Here is a 22408-nt window from a genome sequence, read left to right on the forward strand (position 1 = left end):
GTTGTTAATATAAACTGTAACATGCTTCAAGATGGGTATGTAGAGTTCTATCTTTCATAAACATCTATTCACTAATAGTGAATGCTTAGAAAATGGCATCAGAAAAGTTTAAATATTAAAGTTTAAGTAAAATGAATTTGACTTTAATTTTAGGGGAAATTCTGTTGAAATTGGGAAGATTAAAAGATGCTAGTGAAGTATTCAAAAACTTGATCGACCGGAATGCTGAAAACTGGTATTATTATGAAGGTTTGGAAAAAGCTCTACAACCTAGTATGTAATGATTTTTCTCTTCTACCATTTCTTAACTAGTGTTTGAAGTATAAGATGTGAAGGACAAATTATTTCAACATCAGCCTTGTTTTTCCATTTGTTAAAATTATAGGTTAAATGTGGAGGTAAAAACTAACTTGAATATTTATACTTAAATGATAATGCTTATAGATAATTTTAGGTTCCCTTTAAAATCTTACTAATTAGAGTTGGGGTTGTGGTTCAGTAGCAAAGTGCTTGCCTCGCACATATGAGGCACTGGGCTTGATCCACAGCACCACGTAAAAAAATAAAATAAAGATATTGGGTCCATATATAACTAAAAATATCTTTTAAAAAATTTTACTAATTAATACTAACTAGATGGATGGAAAAGAAAATGGGCATTCTCTTTCTGGGAAAAGTCATAATTACTTAATACTTTAAAATCATTAGAGGTTTGTTACCCTCCACTTTTAAATTTGAGAAGTGGGCCAAAGAAATCTTGCTGAGAGTATGAAATGTATTTTCCTAGCTGAGTGCGATGGTACATGCCTGCAATCCCAGTGACTCTGGAGACTGAAGCAGGAGGTTCACAAGTTTGATGTTAGCTTCAGCAGCTTAGCCCCTGTATCAACATAAAAAGGCTGGAAATGTAGGGCAGTATTAAAACTTTCCTGGGTTCAATCACCAGTACCGTGCCCGCCCAATAAAGATTATTGGGTAATTTTTTTTAAAAAGTAGTTGTCATATTTATTCCTAATAATAAGCCATATTTTAAAGAATTTTTAAAGAATTTTTATTCTCAACTATTCCTGATATAACAGGTCTTATAAATGTAGTTAAATTAAGACAATGAGACCATTTGAATTTCAAGGACACAATACCTTTATTTTATTTATTTATTTTTATGTGGTGCTGAGGATCGAACCCAGGGCCTCTTACACGCTAGGCGAGCGCTGTACCGCTGAGCCAGCAATTCCTATTTCTAAAATTATATATGCTTATAAATACATGTCTGAAATAATTATGAAACTTTATTTCCCTTAATAGTTGTTTTTAGAGAAGTTGCTAGTATTGAAATATTATTAGATCCATAATCTGGAAAAAAAAACAAGGTAAAAGTTATGTCTGAAGGTTAGAAATATGAAATTCCTGTGGTTTTTCTTTTAGCTACTAGTTCCTGACACTGTAATTAATGAAAAAATATTTAAATGCAGTAAAATAAATGCACGTTTCTATATCAAGATCTTGGTTACTATAAAATGTATTGATTACAAAACTAATTGCACTACTTCATCTTTTTAAGTTCCTTTGGACCTTTTTTCCCCAAGGTAAGTAAGGTCTGGAGCTCAACTTGTGACTTCAAATAGGACATTGAAATGGTCTCATTGTCGGTTTTTTTTTTTTAAATATTTATTTATTTAGTTTTTAGGTGGGTACAGTATCTTTATTTCACATTTATGTGGTGCTGGGAATTGAACCCAGTGCCTCACGCACGCTAGGCGAGCGCACTACCACTTGAGCCACATCCCCAGTCCAAATATGTCTTAGCCAAACTTTTTTTTTTTTTTTTGATGGTAGTGCTGGGAATTGAACCCAGGGTCTTGTGCATGCTGGGCAAGCACTCTACCAACTGAGCTACATCCTTAGCCTCATTGTCTTAATTTAACTACATTTATAAGACTTGTTTTATCAGGAAAATGGAGAAATTTTTTTTTTAAATACAGCTTATTATTCTAAATTAGGAGTAAATATGACAACTACTTTAAAAAAATACCCAATAACCTTTATTGTGAGTTTTAGTATGAGGATCCTTCATATTTTGTGAAATCTCCAAATTGTTAATAGAACATGAAAAATTAGTTTTCAGTTATTCTACTTTTAAAAATTCAACCATAATGGAGCTCCAAAACAAATTACTGAGGGAAGGAATGAGTCTACACAAAGTCAAATATTATCTCTCAAAGTGAGGTGTTTTTCTTTTTCTTTTTTTAAAATTTGAACTCATGGGCACTGGACCACTGAGCCACATCCCCATCCCTGTTTTGTATTTTATTTAGAGACAGGGTCTCACTGAGTTGCTTAGCACCTCACTTTTGCTGGGGCTGGTTTTGAACTTGAGATCCTCCTGCCTCAGCTTCCTGAGCTTTTGGGATTACAGGCATGTGGTACCATGACCAGCAAGATGTTTTTCTTGATTTTAAACACTGCCTTTACTGTGAAGATACTATTTGCTAGCACAAGGTTTATTCTTACATTTCTGTGGTCTGGATTAAAATCTTAGGTTTAAAAGAGGTTTGTTTGCTTTTTCTTAAGATTCTGTAAGTTGTCTTATTGCTTGTATAAAATAATCTCCCTTTGTAAATTATGTAAGGTATTGTTTTAAGATAATGAGAGATACTTAGGTCTTACTCTGGATATTGCTGTTGCACAATAATACATAGTTGACATAGATCTTTTATGTGGTACTATAAAATTAGATGATTCTTTGGAAGGAATACAGTTTCTCTTATAAGTGTGTTTTATTTCAGGGGGAAATAGTTGCCACTTTTCTGGATAATGGGTTCTTTATAATGGAGTTTCATTGAAGATTTTGTGTCAAAGCAACGGTGGAAATTTACTCATCTTTTAAACTATAAACATTCATGTCTATGATCCTAAAAATTTTAGGGAGATGTATTTAGTCTTCATAGGTTTAGAGTATTTGCCTAAGATATATTTTAAAGGATGTGTTATAAAAGCTTTCTTTTTTTTTTAAAGAGAGAGAGAGAGGGAATTTTTTAATATTTATATTTTAGTTTTCGGTGGACACAACATTTATTTTATTTTTAAAATGAGGTGCTGAGGATCGAGCCCAGCGCCCCACGCATACCAGGCAAGCGCATTACCGCTTGAGCCATATCCCTAGCCCTAAAAGCTTTCTTTTTATGGATTAGATGCTAAGGAATATAAGAATAGTACAACTTATCTTTGTATGATTTGAATGTATGTGATTTGACGTAGATGTAGGCTAATCTGTTGTGATGAAACAAGTGTTGGTTTTCTCCAGAGATTGGGTTTAAAATGGTGATTTACTGATTATAGTGTTTCAGCACCAAAGAATTTTAAATATCATTCTTGACAAAATTGGGAGCAGGTATAATATTGATAACACACTTTTATAACATTATTTAAAAAGTTTGTTAGGTATTTTATTGTAGGTAAGAGTTATGTTGAAATAAATCTCATACATATTTACTTATAGGCACTTGGGAAGAAAGGCTTCAGATTTATGAAGAAATTAGTAAACAACACCCCCGAGCAATATCACCTAGAAGATTACCTTTGAATCTCATCCCAGGTAATATTAGGATATCTTTTGTAACACTAATAATTATTTGTCAAAAATTACTCAACACCATTTTTTAAAAAACTTTTTTCTGATATACAATTTATGTCTGTACCAATCTCGTGAGTGGGAATAATTGGTTATGAATTTTATTATGTATATGTTAATAAGAATGCTATACTTTAGTGTGTAGCTACATGTTTTAAGTATCTGAAGTTACCTATACAAAACTGTTTTTTGTTAAACTTATTTATTTTTATGTGGGTGCCGAGGCTTGAACCCAGCACCTCGCACATGCTAGGCATGTGCTTTACTGCTTAGCCACAACTCCAGCCCCCAAAACTGTTTTTCTTATGTGACTTAATAAAACACCATGAAATTCTCTAGAATTGATGACAGATTATGTGATATTTATGGTTTAACTGGTAAAATTTTGAAGTTTTCTAATAAGCATGTATTCAAAGAAAGAATTGTAAGCTCTTTGTGCCCACCAGTGTTTATGAGAATATCACCGTTCTTTTGAAGATTTCTCTTTTCAGAGTTAACCATTTTCCTGAATTTTGCTTATTACCATGACTTTGAAAATTGTCATGTTATTTATAGGGTTCCTTGTATTTTATATCCTTAAAAACAAGAATGTTGTACTTTATGTGAATTGATTTCTCATTTTATGTGAGTTGGAGTACTAAGGTATGTAGTCTATGACTTGCTTTTATCACACAATAGTATATATTCATGATCTTGAACAGAAATATTGCATGTAGTTGGGCTGTATGGGAGGTAGAGGGTATATTAGCTCATCCTTGTTGATGATTTTATTTAATGGATTGTGCTTTTGTTAAAGTCTTTGTTTTTATGTAAGCACTTTAGTTAATGAATTATGGAGACTTTTGGCTTTTTGATTTTTGGTACAAATCAAAGTCTAGAAAGATAATACAACTTTAAAAAAATCACTGTTTTGGGGTGCTAGTAGTAGGTAGAGTATATTTTCTAATGAATTATCATTTATAGTAGATTCATTTGTTTAATTGGGTTATAATTTTTTTTATCAAAAGATTCATGAAAATTAATTTTTTTGTCTACTCAATTGGAAAGTATCTAAAATATCTCTTAGAAACATATTGAATTAGATAGGAAAAAGGACTTATTAAAAAAAATCATTTTCCACTAGTGCATTTTCACAGATGATGAATAGTACTCATATTGTCCCCCTTTTTGTATTTTGGTTTTGTAGAATACTGAAAGCAGATTTTCCTAGGAACATTGAGTCTAAGTGGGTTTTGGTAGCCCTGGGGAGGTTACTAATGTGCTGGGATATTCTTCAGCTTAAGTTTGGGCAACTCTGAATCAAACTCAACAGTCAAGTTTCTGTAGGACTGCTCCAAACTTTTAAATACATTCATGTGAATTTCTGAGATGGGAATATACTATGCAGATAGAAGCATTTTCTTAATTTTTTCATGGAAGTTGCTTAGGTTCACATTTCTATATCTTGTCCTTTTTTTCCTTTCCTTTACCTTTTTAAAAAATAACTTTTTGAAATATGATTCAGATGCCACACAATTTACCTTTTCAAAATGTGTAACTTATTATTTTTGTATATTCATAAGATGGTACAATCATCATCACTATGTGGTTTCAGAAGTTTTCATCACAGCAAAAGAAGCCATTTACCCATTAAAAGTTATAGTCATCCCCCCTCACTCTCTGGCAATAACTAATGTACTTTCTGTACCTGTGGATTTTTCTGTTTTTGACATTCCATGTAAATGGAATCATACCATATGTGGCCTTTTGAATCTGGCTTCTCCTGTTATTATTCTTAATATTCTTTTAGTCAGGAACTTTAAAATACATTCATGTGCCTCGTAAGAAAAAAAAAAACCTTTTATTTAGCTCTAAGTTTACAAGGAAGACTTCTTTGTTTTATTTTTCCTATTTGAAACATGGGGCTTCACATTTACACTGTGAAGATTTATTTCCACTTCAGAGAAGTTTGTTAAGAGCTCTCAGTAAATGGCAGTACATTGTAGGAAATATATTTTTATTCAAAGATCCTAGAACCAACTATTAATTATAAAGTGCTGTTTAGGTTAAAGTGAAACCACTGTTGACACTCTGAGACATTTTCTCTTTGAAATATTAGAAGAATATTTTATAAGATTTAGGGTTTAGTTAAGAGAAATGATGGCATCAGTTTCAGCATGAATATCACTATGAGGTTCTGAAAATATACATATTTACAAAGCTCTGGTAAATCTACATATATGTGTATAAATAGATATATAGATGTAGGTATAATTACACAAATGTATAATTATATCTGCCAAAACTGGGTATTTCGTGAATTTTTTTGCCCACTTAACAATATTTTTTCAGTTTTTTAAAAATTTGTTTTAATTAGTTACACATGACAGTAGTAATATTTTTATGTATAGTAATAAAGGCATTTTGACATTATCAAAGGTAGCAAGAAGCAGTAAGATTTTTTTCAAAAAACATTTGGAACTTGAGAACACAAGATTAATTGTTTTTGTTTATTTGTTTGTTTGTTTGTTTGTTTTTTGAGATTGGCTCTAGTTTTGTTGCCTAGACTGGACTCGATCTCCTAAGTTTAGTGATTATCTCATATCAGCTTCTCTAGCTGGAACTATAGGTGCATACCACCATGCCTGGTTAAGGTGAAAGTTTTGATTAGGACTTTCTGCATTAAACATAGCAGAGATCCTGGGAAATTCTTCTATATTTGCCAGTATTAAATTATGTAAAAATAATGTAGGGATAAAGCCACTTTTCAAAATAGCTAGTTTAATTCATCATGTTCTATTATTCTTCAGTGACTGAGGGGTAGAGAGAGGGAAGGTAATCATCCAGAGTTTGAAACATAGAATATTCATTAAATTTTGCTCCATTGTTTAGAATAAATTTCCACTGAATCACACAGCCTGATCTTGCTGTCTGTGCTAACTATTTGGGAAGTGGTTTTGGGAGCATCAATTTTTATGTGGGTCTATGCTACAAATCTAGAGAATTAAACATAGTACCTGTGCAGTCAGATAAACTGTTGTGTGAACTGTAATGATATACAGGCATGTAATGGTTAATGATCTGTTCTCCCTAAAGTAAAACTATAGAGGTACTAAAGAATTATTACAGAATAACTAGGAAGAAAGGTGATAATTTGTTTTAGGGGAAAGCTTTTTTTTTATTGGGTACAAAAAGAAAATAAGACATTTTGCAGAAAAGAAACTGAAGATTTTAGTGAACAAATTATTTGTTCATAATACACAAAATAAGGAGAGAAAAACATTCTTCTAAGTGATAGCATTTTGACTATTTGTCATAGTATTAACTTTGTCTTTGTACCAGAGGAGGTATTGGAAGGATTTGATCTCTGAAACTACTCTTGGTTTTTAAGAAAGTAATGATGTAGATTTAGTTAAGGGCAAAGGTTTGTATTTTCTTGATATTTTGTGGTCTTTTTTAAAAGACTAGTATTTTGTGAATGAGCTAACTAGAGTAGAAGTTATCTGAAAATAATCTTTATAATAGAATTAAATTTTTCTTTCACATTCTTATGGCATCAATGATACTGGGTATGCATGTTTTCTTCAGTCAAATTCAACAAAATAACAACAGAATAACTGCTGCAAGTTAAAGTTTTGTTGTACAGTGTTGTGACTTATAAAGAAACTTAGAAGATTTTTTTTCAGTAGTCTTTAATTATAGATCATTCATGATGTGGTTTTTAAATGATTGAGTAAATCCATGTCATTTTATATTGATTTTTTTACTGTCATGTTTGTATATATTTGTATTTATAATTAAAATTCTTTTAATATTTTCAAAAAGTGACACCAAATTTTTTTGATAGGTTTTATCAATAATTAGGGCAATTATTTACTTGATGTTACAAATAGGGTATTTATTTTAATTCTTATGTTTGAATGCCTCAGAGCTCAGTCTAAACATATATTTATCGTTCTTTTATTGTCAGTCTCATGCTAGAATAAGTTCTATTTCTTAAAAAAATTTAAAATCTTGGCTGTATCACTTGTACCTGAAAGAGTGCTTGGTATGTGGTAGGTGCTTGACATGTGATTGTGGATTGGATAAATATTTACGCTAATCACCGTCATGATTTGGGAGAACATTTGTAAATACTTTATAGTGTCTAGAAAGAATTTTGGCTTCTACTTGAATATTGTTCTCGTTATTTGCTGCAGAATGCTTTAGATATTATTTTCAGGTTTTTGAGCTGTAGACAGTAGACAGTATATGCTACTCAGAAAATACAGTTGCCATTGTGGTTATATTTAGGATGATTAGTAGGTTGTGTTTATTCTCTACTTGAAACTGCATAAGCCTTTTGTTTACTCATCTTTGAAGTATTCCTTGATTATTTTGAACTTAGATCCAGGGAAGATATAGTTGCCAACTGAAGTATTGATGTTAGGCTTTTGATGTAGCAAAAATAATGCTGACTTTTTGCGCTTTAAAATTAAACCAGGGGGGCTGGGGATGTGGCTCAAGCGGTAGCGTGCTCGCCTAGCATGCGTGCAGCCCGGGTTCGATCCTCAGCACCACATACCAACAAAGATGTTGTGTCTGCCGAGAACTAAAAAATAAATATTAAAATTCTCTTTCTCTCTCTCCTCTCCCACTCTCTCCTTGAAAAAAAAAAAAAATTAAACCAGGGGAACACTGTTTCTGAGGAAGCTTTATTTTTATTTGTAAAATCATTTAAAGAGTTGATTATATCAATCAAATATAACAAAGTATGTTTTATTTTTAGGTGAAAAATTTAGAGAACTAATGGATAAGTTCCTGAGGGCGAACTTCAGTAAAGGCTGCCCACCCTTGTTTACTACTTTGAAATCTTTATACTGTAATACAGAAAAGGTAAAATTTGGTATTCAGTTTTTATAATGTGTTTTTACTAATTATAGGATGGTTTCTATGTAGTATGCTATATTTTAGTTATTCTCTCTATTCTAGTAATGTTATTCACATTTAGTCTAATAGTAGATGTATTGAAAATTCTATGTATACAGTGTATAAGTAATATCAAAGGAAATGTTAATCTGATATTCTGAGAAAATAAAAGCTTTATAAAAACTAAGATTATTACAAAGGTTATTTTTTAATGGGTATATTTTTCTAATAGGATTTAAAATTTGACATTATTACTAGAAGTCTGTGTTTGACTGTTCCATGATTCATTGTCTGTTATTTTATAGTTATGATTATAGATTTTTCAGTTTGTAATGTGTGCTTTTAAAGTTAGAGCATGGATAATAGAATTAAGTGTTACAGTAAAATGCCATTTGATCAATTAGAGTACAAATGACTAATTTTAACAAAACTACATTTAATAAGTATAATTTTAGCTACTTCTTGAATAAAGTACTTTCCCACTTTTTAAATTAGAAAATAGGCACTTTAATCTGGGTTGTAAATTGGAAACATTATTAGAAGACAATTATACTTTTTATTTTCAAGCTTTTTTTTTTATTAACTAAGATCTAAAACTTTATAGTCTTTTCTGTGCTTAGAGGTTTTTTTTTATTGTTTTTTTTTTTGTTTGTTTTTTGTTTTTTTGTGATGCTGAGAATTGAACTCAGGGCTTCTTGCATGCTTAAGCCAGACCTCTACCACTGAGCTACACCCCTAGCCCTGTAGTTAAAATTTTTTAAAGTTGGATAAAGAAAATATTTTATTTAAGCCTTTTATCTGTTCATTTAGCTTTGAGTCTTAATTTGTAAATTTGCAGTAATTGTGAATAATAAAATGTCAAAAACTAGGCCAATGATTAATATAATTAATTTTTACATGAAGTTTTGAGGGACGCATCAAACTCTATGCATAACATAGCAGTTAGTGAGATAATGATAATCATATTGTATTCCACCATATTACATTACTCTCAGAGAAATTCTGGTGTAGTGCAGAGAGCCTTGCTTTAGAATCATACCTGGTTTTGAACTCTTGACTTCATCACTTACTTGCTTGAATTGTAAAATTGGGAAAGATAATAAAGGGTTGGTTGATGGGTGTTTTAATTAGATGATATTAAATGATTGATTCAGAAATGTTCAAGAAATGGTAATTCCCTTTCTCTGTCACCACCTGCAGCCCTCACACCTCATTTCTGAAAGTAGTTACCGTCACTATTGTTGTTGTTCTTAAACAGATTACCTTTGTAACTAGCCCTTTCAAAGCCAAAAATTATCACTGCTAATTAAGCATTAAGCAGAAATAAACCCAGCAATTTGGTATTTAGTTTTCTAATTTGGATGAAGAAAGAGAGGATAGTTTCAGTGGGCTTCATGTTGCAGTAATACTTTAAACTTGTAATTTGTATATGTGATATAAAAAATTGTGTATCAGATGTGATTTTGTAGAACTTTGTCTCTAAGGTAATAAAGAAGTCTTTTAATGCTTACAAAGGAAAGCTGGCTAGGCACAGTGATATCCTAGCAGTTTGGGAGACTGAAGCACGATGATCACAAGTTTGAACCACCCTGGGCAACTTAGATTGTGTCTCAAAATTAAAAAATAAGAAGAGGGTATAGCTCAGTGGTAGAGTACCCCTGGGTTTCATCCTCATTACTACACCCGTCAAGGAAAAGAAAAAAGAAAAAAAAAGCTGCTCAGTCATTTAGAAAATGATCTTTAATAGCTATAGTACTTTCCCAGGTGAGATAAAGCTTCTTTAGTTCTCTATCACATATATCTGTTAGAAGAAAATATTTCAATTAAGGGAATGTGGTCAAATTTGGAAAGTTTTTCAGTTTGTAAATGGAGAATTGTGTTAGTTTTCTGTTTTCACAAAATAGCCAAGAAAAACAAAAGAAAGAAAGATTTGGTTTGGCTCATGATTTCAGAAGTTTCCATCCATGTTTGGTTGGCCCTGTGGCAAGGCTAAATATCATGCTGGGGAATGCATGGTAGAGCAAAGCTACTCATATCAAGTGCAACCAGTGTGGAAAGAGAGAAAGAGAAACGGATGGGGAACCCAGTATTACCTTCAAGGACACACCTCCACTGACCTAACTTCCTTCAACTATGCCCTGCCTCCCAGCAGCATCCTTAGCCTTTGAGACATGAGCTTTCAGGGGACTTTAAGATCCAGATCATAACAAGGATATCATTTAAGTTGTCCATTTTGCAACATTAAGGATTTTTTTTTTTTTTGGTAGTTGTAGATGAATATGCCTTTGTGGTGCTGAGGATCGAACCGGGTGCCTCACACGTGCTAGGCAAGTGCTCTGCCTCTGAGCTACAGACCCAGCCCTTGAGGCTTCAAGTTTTATTGTGGTCTTAGATAACCTAATTTAAGTGAATTGACCTTTCTGGAAGCAAAGTGCTATTTTCGAGAATAGCCATTACATAATAATTTTTTCCATATTATATACTACCTAATTGAGTTATAAATGGTAAGAATACTTGAATGAAGTGGGTTCTTATACTTTAGTAATACTCCTGTTCATGGGAAATAATTGGAAAACTACATTTTAATTATTGGATTAGAAATGACTATAACATAAATCTTTTGAGATTTGAGAAATATGCCTAATTACCAAGAAGTTCAGCACTCAGGTTTTTTAATTTAGATTTATGTGAACTTTCAATTATCTTGATTTTTTTGTTAATTATATCCTTTGAGGTTCTGAAACTGATATGTTTTATTCAGTAGTGTTTATATTTCTTTATGAAACATTATGTGTAACTTCAATATATGTTTTGTTTCTAAAAATTTTTTATTTAATGTTGTATTTTTTAATTATTAAAATTGACAGTATGTTTTACTCTGAAGATACTATATAAAACCTGTTCTGAGTGCAGTTTTTGCAAACTGCCAGTAGATGGCACTAGAGATTCATGAAAAAATAATTGCCTCCAAAAGTTGAACAAGTTGAGTATTACATTTCTATGCTTGTAAAAAGTTTTTTAAGTTATATTTATTCTAAGTGAGATTGGTGGTGTGGTTATGATAGGTTAAAAGATATTACTTTTTTTTTTTTTTTGGTACTGGGGATTGAACCCAGTAGCGCTTAATCACTGGGCTGTATCCCCAGCCCTTTTTCTTATTGTTAGTTTTGAGACAGGGTCTTGATATGTTGCTTAGGGCCTCACCAAGTTTCTGAGGCTAGTTTTGAACTCGACATTCTCATGTTTCAGCCTCTAGAGCCTCTAGGATTACAGGTGTGGGCCACCATGCCCAGCAAAAGATATTACCTTTAATTTTGTTTTCTAATAAAAATCTTTGTAACATTTTTATTAGTGGTTCTCAAGCTTTTTATTGTGATCGGAATTAACTAGTGGGCTTATTAAACATGGATTATACTGAGTCAAAGTTTCTGATTCTGTCAGTCTTGGGTGTGGTCCAAAAATGTACATCTCTAACAAGTTAGTATGTGATGCTAAATCTTGATGACACTTTCAGAAATAGTTAAGAATAATTCCTTTAATTTCCAAATCATGAGTTATTTAATCTTTAAATTTTAGGAAAGAAATTATGATAAAATGAAGCTCTCATTTGTTCATTTTGTTGATATAAAAATCACATATTTATGTGGCGTAATGTGGAAAATTTAAAATGTATATATATGTGTGTATACATAAACATATAGTGTATAATGACCAATTAGGGCAGTTTAGATTTCTAGCTTCTTTTATTTTTGTTTATTTTTTTAGTTGTAGATGGACATAATACCTTTATTTTGTTTATTTATTTTTTTATGTGGTGCTGAGGATTGAACCTAGTGCCTAACACGTGCAAGGCAGGTGCTCTACCAGTAAGCCACAACCCCAGCCTGATTTCCAACTTCTTAAATATGTATCATTTCTTTATGTTGGAAAACTTTGAACTCCTCTAGTTCTTTATAAAGTACATAATAAATGATCATGAACTATAGTCACCTTGCTTTACCTTACTCTGCTGTACAGAATTATAACTTATTCCTCCTAATTGTATTTTAATATAATATTTACTTTCCCTCTGTCCCCCTCCCCTCTACCCATCCCAGCCTCTAGTGATCACTGTTCTATTATGTACTGCTGTGAAGATAACAGTGAGAACCATGGTTTTAAAATAAGCAATCTTTGTTTTTTGTTTTTTTTTTAAGACTGTATCTACTTTATACCACTCTGGTCTCTTTGATCATTCATTCCTTGATGTTTCACTAAAAGTATGGTGTATCTAGTTTTCTCACATCCTGTTTTTTTGTTTCACATTTTCTCCACTGATATATAAGTTCCATCTTATATCTTATTTCCCCATTTCCTATACTAATCTTACTAGTGAACTTTAGACATTTTTATTTTCATTTCACTTGACTTTTTTCTAGGAGTGACATTTTAGAAAATTCGTATATTTATATGATGGCTTTTAGCTTTACAAAACAGAAAGCTAAAATGTAAACAAATTAATAAAATTATACAAATGTATTTGTTGGCACAAAGTAGGTGTTATAGTGATATTTGACCTTTAAAACCTCAAACTGCTTCTTGAGATGAGAATTTATTGAGGTTTGCCGTTTTACTTTTCATAAAGACAGCAATGTATTTTCTTTTTTCTCACTCTCTCCTGAAGTCTTATTGGGAAAGGGGAAGAAGCAGTTAGTTTGTAGTTCTGGATAAGCTGTATATTATTCTCAAAATCGAATTTAATCTAGTGATTAAAAGTACCTTAACTAAAAGAAATATATATATATAAAATCATGCATGGTACTCTTGATACTCAATAAAATAAATTTTAAAAATGTTTCTTTAACAGGTTTCTATAATCCAAGAACTTGTTACTAATTACGAAGCTTCTCTTAAAACGTGTGACTTTTTTAGTCCTTATGGTAAGTTTAAATTAGATTGAATTGGAATTTAATTTCTCATTTCAGTCCATTTTTAATCATAGTAATACCATTTTATGTTTATTATGTGTGTGTTACATAATAGCTACTTACTAAATAGTTTTTGAATTAGTGAATGAATGAAATGAGAGTACTTTCAATCTTATTTAATTTAAATTTTCCATAATCCTGTGAATGAGAGTTAGTTCTATTTTAACACAAGGAAACAGACTTGAGAGGTCCAAGATTATGTAGTCAGTTTAATTGAAATATAGTTTTCTCAAATCTCTAAATTCTCTACTTTTTCTACTTTGTATTACTTTTAAGTATGTATAATGTCCTTTTTCCCCTCTTTTTTAGGGGTATATGTAAATCAAAGTAATTTAATTTAGAGAACCTCCCTAACATGTTTTCAGTCACATAGATGGTAAATAACTTTAGTTTGGGTTCTTTATGTGACTTTTTCATGTCATTATTCTTTGAATATATTTAAAGCAAGTTCCACACATATTGTTGCACCTATAAATACCTTATGTCTGTTTAAAACACAGGATTATCTGTGTAGGTTGGTGCATCTGTAATCCTACAGACCTGGGAGGCTGAGGCAGAAGGATCTTGAATTCAGGCCAGCCTGGGCAATGAATAGAGATCTTGTCTTTATTTATTTATTTATTTTTGTGGTGATGGAGATCGAACTAAGGGCCTCATGCATGCTAGCAAGCATTTTACCACTGAGCTACATCCCCGGCCCTAGAGAGACGCTGGCTTTAAAAATAAATAAATAAATAAATAAATAAATAAATAAGTAAGTAAGTAAGTAAGTACATACATACATAAACGAACCATACAAAGTTGACTTCATACTATAATATCTAATACCTAGTTAACATTCAGATTTCCTCCATTATCCAAAAGGAAATCTTTATATAATTGGTTTATTGAGTCTAGATCCAGTTACTGTCTACATTTTGCATTCAGTTATTTTCTTAAGTTCTTTTAATATAGAGTAATAATTTCCCCTCCCCTTAAAAAATGCCTTTTGTTAAAAGGTCATTTGTTTATAGAATATCCTGTATTCTAGATTTGGCTGACTTTCTTATGTTATCATTTAATATATTTTACTGCCATTCATATTTCTTGTTATATAGATGGTTAAATTTATAGGCTTGCTTGAATTCAAGTTTTATTTGAATACTTTACAGTTTTTTTTGTGCTTGATGTATGACATTGGGAGTCATGAGGCATTCTGGTTGTCTCTCTTTTGATGTTAAGATTGATCAGAATTACTTGTCAGCCTAATGTGCCTAAAAGGTTCCAGATGAACCTCTGACCTGAGGATTTTAGCAGCCATTGAAGAGTATTGCCTAGATTCCTTATTTCATTCTTCTGGTCAGTTTTTCCTTTATTTATTAGCTGGATTTTTTTGGCAGGGTGACAGTGCTGGGGATTGAATTTAGGGCCTCAGGTTTGCTAGGCAGGGGTTCTACATTGAAGTACACCCCTAACCCTGGAATTCTATAAATAATTTTATTTTATCATATATTTAGTTCCCTTGAAATACATTTATGTAAGAGGAACAGGATAATTGCTTGACTGTTTACTTTTCTTATTTATGTTTTAATTAATTTTATAGTGTGTTTGCTCTATTGTCTTGTCATTTTATTAGTTAAGTATACTAGGAGACCTTCTGTTTGTTCTCATGTAGTATGGATGATTATACTCTTTTTACCTCATGTTAGACTGATATATTTTTCTCTTCTGAAATTCATTTTGAGACCTTCTTTATCCGGTCTTCTATAGCTTGAGGGTATAGGATGCTGGGTGGAACAGGATAGAGCTCAGCTAATTGTAGGTATCTGACAGCTTTTGATAGAGGGCCTAGGCTGTGTATTCGCTTGTTACATTTTTGTCACATGGCAGGGATATTCCACCTTGTTAGGGGTGTATCCTCTTCTGGTGAAGCCTACCCTTCAATTTTGTGTTTCTCTCATTTGGTGTTAAAGCTTAGAAAATACTAAGCCCTGGCAGTTTGGGTGAAGTCTTGCAGTGGTTGTCTCTTCTACAAGTTACCTTTTTTGACTTTTCCTGAACTTGTTGCATTTTGCTTTGAGCCTGAGAATTCACAGAATGAGATTGATATTTTATTCTTTCCCCAGTACCATTTCTTTTTTTTTTTAATGTTCAGAATTTTTTTATAGCTTTGTTTCTTTTTTTTAAATGTATTACTGAGGATTGAACCCAGTACCTCACACGTGGTAGGTGAGCGCTCTACCCGAGCCATAACCCCTATGCACTGTTTCTTAAGAGGGAGGTTGAGGTTAGAAGGCTGTCAAACTAGAATTTTGTTTCTCTCCTTGACTGTCTGACACCTTTTGAACACTATGGGATGAAGTCATACCTCTTTTTGATGAAGTTGGTAACTTTTGCTGAGTTTCTACTCTTTATTATAATACCTACTAATTTTATTATGAATTAGGGGAGAGAAGTATGTGATTTGCTTTACTTAACATTCTTCCTCACAATAATGTAGTATTTATTTGATTGCAGAGAATGGGGAGAAGGAGCCCCCGACAACTCTACTCTGGGTTCAGTATTTCCTGGCACAGCACTTTGATAAACTTGGGCAATATTCTTTGGCTCTGGATTATATCAATGCTGCAATTGCTAGTACTCCAACTCTAATAGAATTATTCTATATGAAAGCAAAAATTTACAAGGTAAAGTTTTATGTTTTTTGAATAGTTGATGATTCAGCAATCTTAAGAACATTTGGAGTTGTTTCTGTAGAGTAATAACTTCTAGGGCACCCTGATACTTTTTAAAAATACTTTAATAATTCTCTAAGAAGTTTTATGTTACATACTTTATGTAATCAGTGCTAGTCATTTTTGTTTAGTTTTTGGTAAATGTGAATTATAATTATTTAGATTTATAGATAAATTATACAGAAATGGTGACAAATTTCTAATTTTTTCTTGCTTATATTATACCTGTATTTTCTTGATCATAGCTATGACTTTTAACTGCTTTAATCTTTTACAGCATATGGGTAATCTCAAGGAAGCTGCAAAGTGGATGGATGAAGCCCAGTCTTTGGACACAGCTGATAGATTCATCAATTCCAAATGTGCAAAATACATGCTTCGAGCAAATATGATAAAAGAAGCAGAGGAGATGTGCTCCAAGTTCACAAGGGTAGGAAATAGCATTTATGAGCATGTAACTGTCTGAATTAGTAAAATTGAACTTAAGTTTTTTATGATGATTTATGATGTTTTAAAAATCTTATTTAGCTTATATCCTAAATATGGCACGTGGTTGTAAGTTTCTATGTGTTTCTGGCAGGGGATGGTTAAAAAGCAATAGCAAGATTAAAAATACCCTTTAAAAATACAGACAATATATTATACTCTTGAATGTGTAAAATTTGGTTTATATTTCAAGTTCTTTGTCTCCCTAGTAATTTGTGACTACTTTTTAATTCTCTTTCATTGTCTAGCTTCAGAACTGCTCAGAGAGAGTCCATTCTCTGTGAAACTATTTTTTTTTTCCTTTGGTGCGGGGATTGAACCCAGGGCCTTGTGCATGTGAGGCAAACACTCTTATCAACTAAGCTATATCCCAGTCCCTGTGAAACTAATTTTTGTGCACTACTAGTCTCTGTTACATTCATGAATTTAAGTTCTCTCAAATTGTTGGGCTGGGGATGTAGCTCAGTGATAGAGTGTGTGCCTAGCATGTGCAAGGCCCAGGGTTCAGTTACGGTTCTCTCCTCCTTACCACCAAAAGTTGAGCTCAAAGTCCATTCCTTTCTTTGCTTCTCTATCCTTTCATACTCTTTTCTATATAGATTTTATTATTATTATTTATTTTTGCAGTGCCAGGGATCAAATCCAAGGCCTTGGTCATGTTGGGCAAGCACTGTACTTTTAAGCTATAACCCCAATACCCTATGTAGACTTTATTTTAAGTTATGAAAGTATTATATATTTATAGTAAACAAGATAAGTAGATTTAAAGAAACAGAAAGCCCAGAAACAGATTCACATGTATTTGGAAACCTGTTTTAGCCACAAGTAGTTTTAAAGTTGTAGATGAAAAGATAATGCTGGGGCATTTAGTTACCTATGTTGAAAAAAAATTAAATGACATCCCTGTCTTATATTGCACACAGATTAATTCCAGTGGATTAAAGATCTAAATAAGGAAAACAAATCTTTCAAACTTTTGGAAGAAAATATAGGAGTCTGTCTTTAGACTAAAGAAATATTCTTTATGCTTGAAGTAGAAAGTGTTTTCTTTTTTCTTTAAAAGGAGAAAGGAGGATTAGATCTATTTATTTACTTACGTTAACAAGTAATAATTGCACATATTAATGGTGTACAATGTACTACCTCCATATATGCATTCTGTGTGCATTGATCAAATCAAATCACTCTGGAGCATTTCTTAAAATACCAAAAGCGTAAAATTGATATGATTGACTATTAAATTTTAAATGTTATAACAAAAAATAACTATAAGCAAAATGAGAAAATAAACAGGGAAAATTGAAGAATGACAAAGTGTTATAAAGAACTCCAAAGAATTCACTGAAATAATTGCCCAATGCACATTAAATGTGATATTGAGAATAATGAGGGAACCATGTTTGGTAAGTTTGATTTCCATTTGGAATAAATAACTTGTATCTCCAGATAATCATATTATGTATAAAATTGAAATCACATTATGTACAAAATTGAAAGGTTTTAGTGTTGGTGTTTGTCAGTATGTTCTTAGGATGAAAATAAGTTAATGCTGTGACCTGTGATGCTAAGGTATCACAGATATAGCAGCACCAGTATACCACCTAAATGTTATAACTTCATTAAGTGTTAACTAGGTTCTAATTTTGTCTATATGTTTAAGAAATAATCTCATATAATTTAGGAGTACAGAATAGCTTGATCTTCTGTTGTAAAAATTAAACTACTTGGAAAAATGATGTCATGGAACTATATCATAAAAATAAAAATTCAGAAAGAAAAAGAAAAAAAACACTATGATTTGGGTAAAGTATATGAGTAATTAGTTCAAAGAGGCAGAAAATAGAATGGCCAAAAAAGATGACTTCACTAGCCATCAACAAATGCAAATTATAACGATAAGTAGCATTTGTACCCATTAACTACGCTGAACTTTAAGTCTGAAATTACTAGATATTGACAAATGATTTTTTACACACACACACACACACACACACACACACACACACACACACACATTCACATATGTACTTATATCCTCACTTTATCTGTCTCCTTTTCTCTCATTTCTACTAAAGTCTATACCTATAGAACAGTTATCATTTGTTTCTTATAAAAAGAATCTTTGTTCATATAACCTAGCCTAACATCCAATATTTACAGTAATGCTAATAATTTGTTTACCATTTGTAAAGGGAAATGTAAAAGTAGCTATAATATTCTTTTAACTACTGATTTAAGTACTTTGTATACATGATCTCATTTAATCCTATATAACAGTAAAGAAAATGTTTAGAGAGATCAAGTATCACACTGACTGTCAACACAGCTAATTATTCATTTGGAGTGAGGATTCTATTTCAAATGTCTTTGATTTTAAAACTTCTGTTATATGTCAAATCAGCAAGAGTGGTGTAGCAGAAACTACAATAACTAGTGCTTCTAAAACTCAAGATGCCATAGCATTGATAGCAGGTACAAGGACAAGTCATGTTGGAGAGAGGAATAGCAAGTAAGATATGCATTAAGGGAGAAAGTAAAATTAGAAAAATGGCAATATTTATATCCATATAGCACTTACTCAGGTGCCTGACACTTTACAGCAAGATAATTGAAGTTTTGAAGAGAATACTTGAAACATGTTTGGTCACATCATAAATAGTGCCTAGGACTCAAGCTCTTAAGTGAACTTTCCACTACACACTGGTGTAAAGATTAGAAGAAAATACAGTGAATAGCCATAAAAGCATTTGTATTTTTAGAGAAAAGTACCACCTGAAAGTCCAAGGTAGGAATTATAAGTACAATACAGTTAAAAATTAGTGTATAAAACTTAAGTTAAATAAGTCTAGTGACTTAAAAAATAACAACCACCATGATATATGTCTTCATAGGCATAGGAGAATGAGAAAGAAGGTTGAAAGGAATTGGTTAAGGATAGTAGTCACCAAACCTGTTTCTGACCTTTCTTAACATAATTGCCTCTGGTCATCCACTTTGGACAAATTGTCTAGCTATACAGAGAGCTTGTTCAGTTTATTGATGTTGACTCATTTGGTTAGGTGAATCTATAATATATAGTGGATAACACATTGAGCCAGGGGAAGGGTATTGCTAATGACCCTGAATAATTAGCTTGTATTTGCTTGCTAATGAATGAGTGAAGTTCTCTTAATTCCTTCTTAAAAGATTTTTTCACAGTTTAGAATTGTAGAGAATTGCTCATGCGTGTTTGATAATTCTTTTTGGTGAACTTTTTGAAGTGAAAGTAAAGCATTTTTCTTATAAAAACATGCAATCATCAAGAAAAGGAAAATATACACAGTCAAAAAGAAGAAATAAAATATATCTATAATTCTATTCACAGTTTTGAGACTTTTAATGAATCATAAGAATTGAACTGATAACCAGAAATGGGGTTTAAAAAAACTGAAGACTGAAATTATTTTTGTTTGCACTTTTGCCATCTTTCCTGGGGTCATGCACGTGTATTTAAAGTAAATCTCTTCTAGTTGGGCACAGTGGCACATGCCTCTCATTTTAGCTACTTTGGAGACTGAGGCCAGCCTGAGCAGCTTTAGTTGAGACTCTGCCTCAGGATAAAGTAATAAAAGAGCTGGGGAGTGTAGTGCAGTGGTAGAGTGCTTACCTAGCATGTATGAGGTCCTGGGTTCAACCCATAGTACCAAAAAAGTCAAATCAAATTCAAATATATTCTTCTGAATTGACAAAATCCCAGTGTTTTGGCACTGAAACTAGGTATTTCATGTCTGATACTTCTCTCAGAATTACTACTGAGCCTGAATTAACAAATTATCTTCCTTTCTCCTTTCTTCTTTTCTTCATTCCAGTACTAGGGATTGTACCTAGGTGTGCTCTACCACCAAGCAATATCCTAAACCTTTTAATTTTTTATTTTGAGATAGGGTCTTGTTAACTCGCTGAGGTTTGCCTTGAACTTGTGATTCAATAGCCTCAGCCTCCTGAGTTGCTGGGATCATGAACATGTGCAAGCCTAACTGAATTAACAAATATTCTTAACGAATTTGGTTAGTTTTGTTTGTACACTGCAGAGAAGAGACAGTGCTGTTAGAAGCAGATATGCAGGGACAGAGAGAGACAATATGTAGAATTCTAACTTGGAAGAAGGAGATTGGGAAACTGAAAAGCTTCATTGCAACTATTACTAAGATATTCAATAATTTTCATATGTATAATAGTCATCCCGAGTTAGCAAGGAAGGATTAAATAACAGGAAAAAAAGAAAAAGAAAGGCAGAAGATAGGTAAAACTTTAGGATTGCCTTAAACAGTTTAGATAAAAGCTTGGCATTTAAATGCTAAACTTTAGTGATCTAGAATTTTTTATAAAGCAAAGTATTGAATACCCAAACAAAACTGAAAAAGTAAGACATTATATAATTTAAAACCAATAGGAGCCTTTGGAAGCACATTTAATATATTTTCTAATTGCTACTATTGTCTTAATGATACTTGTAGCCATAGTTTAAAAAAATGAGAATTTCAGGTTCTGTTATTGCTTGTCCCCTATAGTTATCAATGCTTCCATTTCAGGAAGGAACATCTGCTATGGAAAATCTAAATGAAATGCAGTGTATGTGGTTTCAGACAGAATGCATTTCAGCTTATCAGCGACTAAAGAGATATGGGGATGCCTTGAAAAAATGCCATGAAGTAGAGAGGGTAAGTTGTTACAATTTTGACCTCAGTTTTCTCCTGTCAGGTGGCAAGAAAAGCAGGTAGATTTCTACATGTGATCATCTGCCTCTTCTACTTTGTCAGCTTCATTGTGAAAACAGTTCTCAATTCCAAGCATTCAGAAGTTGTGAAAAATGATTCCTTTTTTTGATCCTGAAATGGTTATGCCTTTGATATGTCTAAATTTTTTTTGTCTGAAGGAAGAAGAGAAATTAATAAATTATCATTGCTATTATTAACATAGGTCAAAATTTCTCTTTCCTAATCGGGCCATTTTTTGATTTTCGACACTAGCCTATGAGGACACACAGTTGATGGCAACTTCTTTTCCCTTTTAAATGTCAGGATCTGGTCCGCAGTCAGCCTCTCTCCAGTTCGTCTTCCCAGGACATTTGTTCTTGCGTTCAGTACTCTGTACAGCAATCTATGGCCGGTTTGCAGGCTTATTTTATTACTTGCTTTTAGAATTGTGTGTGTGATGTGCCTTAGAGAGGGGACTTTTCTTTTCCTTTGTGTGAATTTTTGTTTTCCTGTTCTTTGTCATCTCTGAAGCACTCTCCTTCCACATGGACCACAGGAGGAAAAGAGCCGCAAACGCACCCCTGAGGCAGTCCTCAGCAGCCCTCAGTTGTGGGGGCGCTCGGCACCACTCTTCCACTCTTCCCCTGCTGACGCAGTATAAAACCACAGGCATCGTAGTCAGGTGAGCCTGATGTCTGCACCATGGCAGTCACTTTGGCCTTCTTCCCATGTGAAATTTCTGCTGTTACCCAAAAGGAAGGCTGTATCTTAAGGGGTGGCTTTTGATGGGATTCGGACTAGGATTATACCAGAGGCTTTATACAAATATTGTTATTTTATTTTTTTTTGTTTGTTTTTCCTGCCCTTTTAAACCTTGATGGCTATATCTCTAGGGAAAATATTTCTCATTTTCTCCTTGAAAAATGTAAAAACACTTGAAAGATGTGTGAAGTAGCCAAGCATTTTAGTTTAAATTAGGCCTCATTT

At 32.4% G+C, this 22408-nt stretch overlaps 1 protein-coding gene across 7 annotated transcripts in view; it reads left to right on the forward strand.

Annotated features, from left to right (window-relative positions):
• The window catches only part of Naa16 (N-alpha-acetyltransferase 16, NatA auxiliary subunit), a 57698-nt gene that overhangs the window by 20475 nt on the left and 14815 nt on the right, over nt 1-22408 (forward strand). For 5 of the 7 annotated variants that reach the window (XM_078015835.1, XM_005336780.5, XM_078015832.1 and 2 more), the window contains 7 exons: nt 154-273; nt 3500-3595; nt 8379-8485; nt 13365-13437; nt 15982-16151; nt 16477-16629; nt 21257-21385. In XM_078015835.1, the coding sequence (XP_077871961.1) occupies nt 154-273; nt 3500-3595; nt 8379-8485; nt 13365-13437; nt 15982-16151; nt 16477-16629; nt 21257-21385 (848 nt within the window). Of the gene's footprint in view, nt 1-153; nt 274-3499; nt 3596-8378; nt 8486-13364; nt 13438-15981; nt 16152-16476; nt 16630-21256; nt 21386-21952; nt 22104-22408 lie in introns of those variants that run through there. The other 2 variants (XR_002485267.3, XM_040281461.2) reach the window with 2 other exon arrangements.

Source organism: Ictidomys tridecemlineatus, chromosome 6, assembly GCF_052094955.1.
Source record: "Ictidomys tridecemlineatus isolate mIctTri1 chromosome 6, mIctTri1.hap1, whole genome shotgun sequence".
Taxonomy (NCBI): Eukaryota; Metazoa; Chordata; class Mammalia; order Rodentia; family Sciuridae; genus Ictidomys; species Ictidomys tridecemlineatus.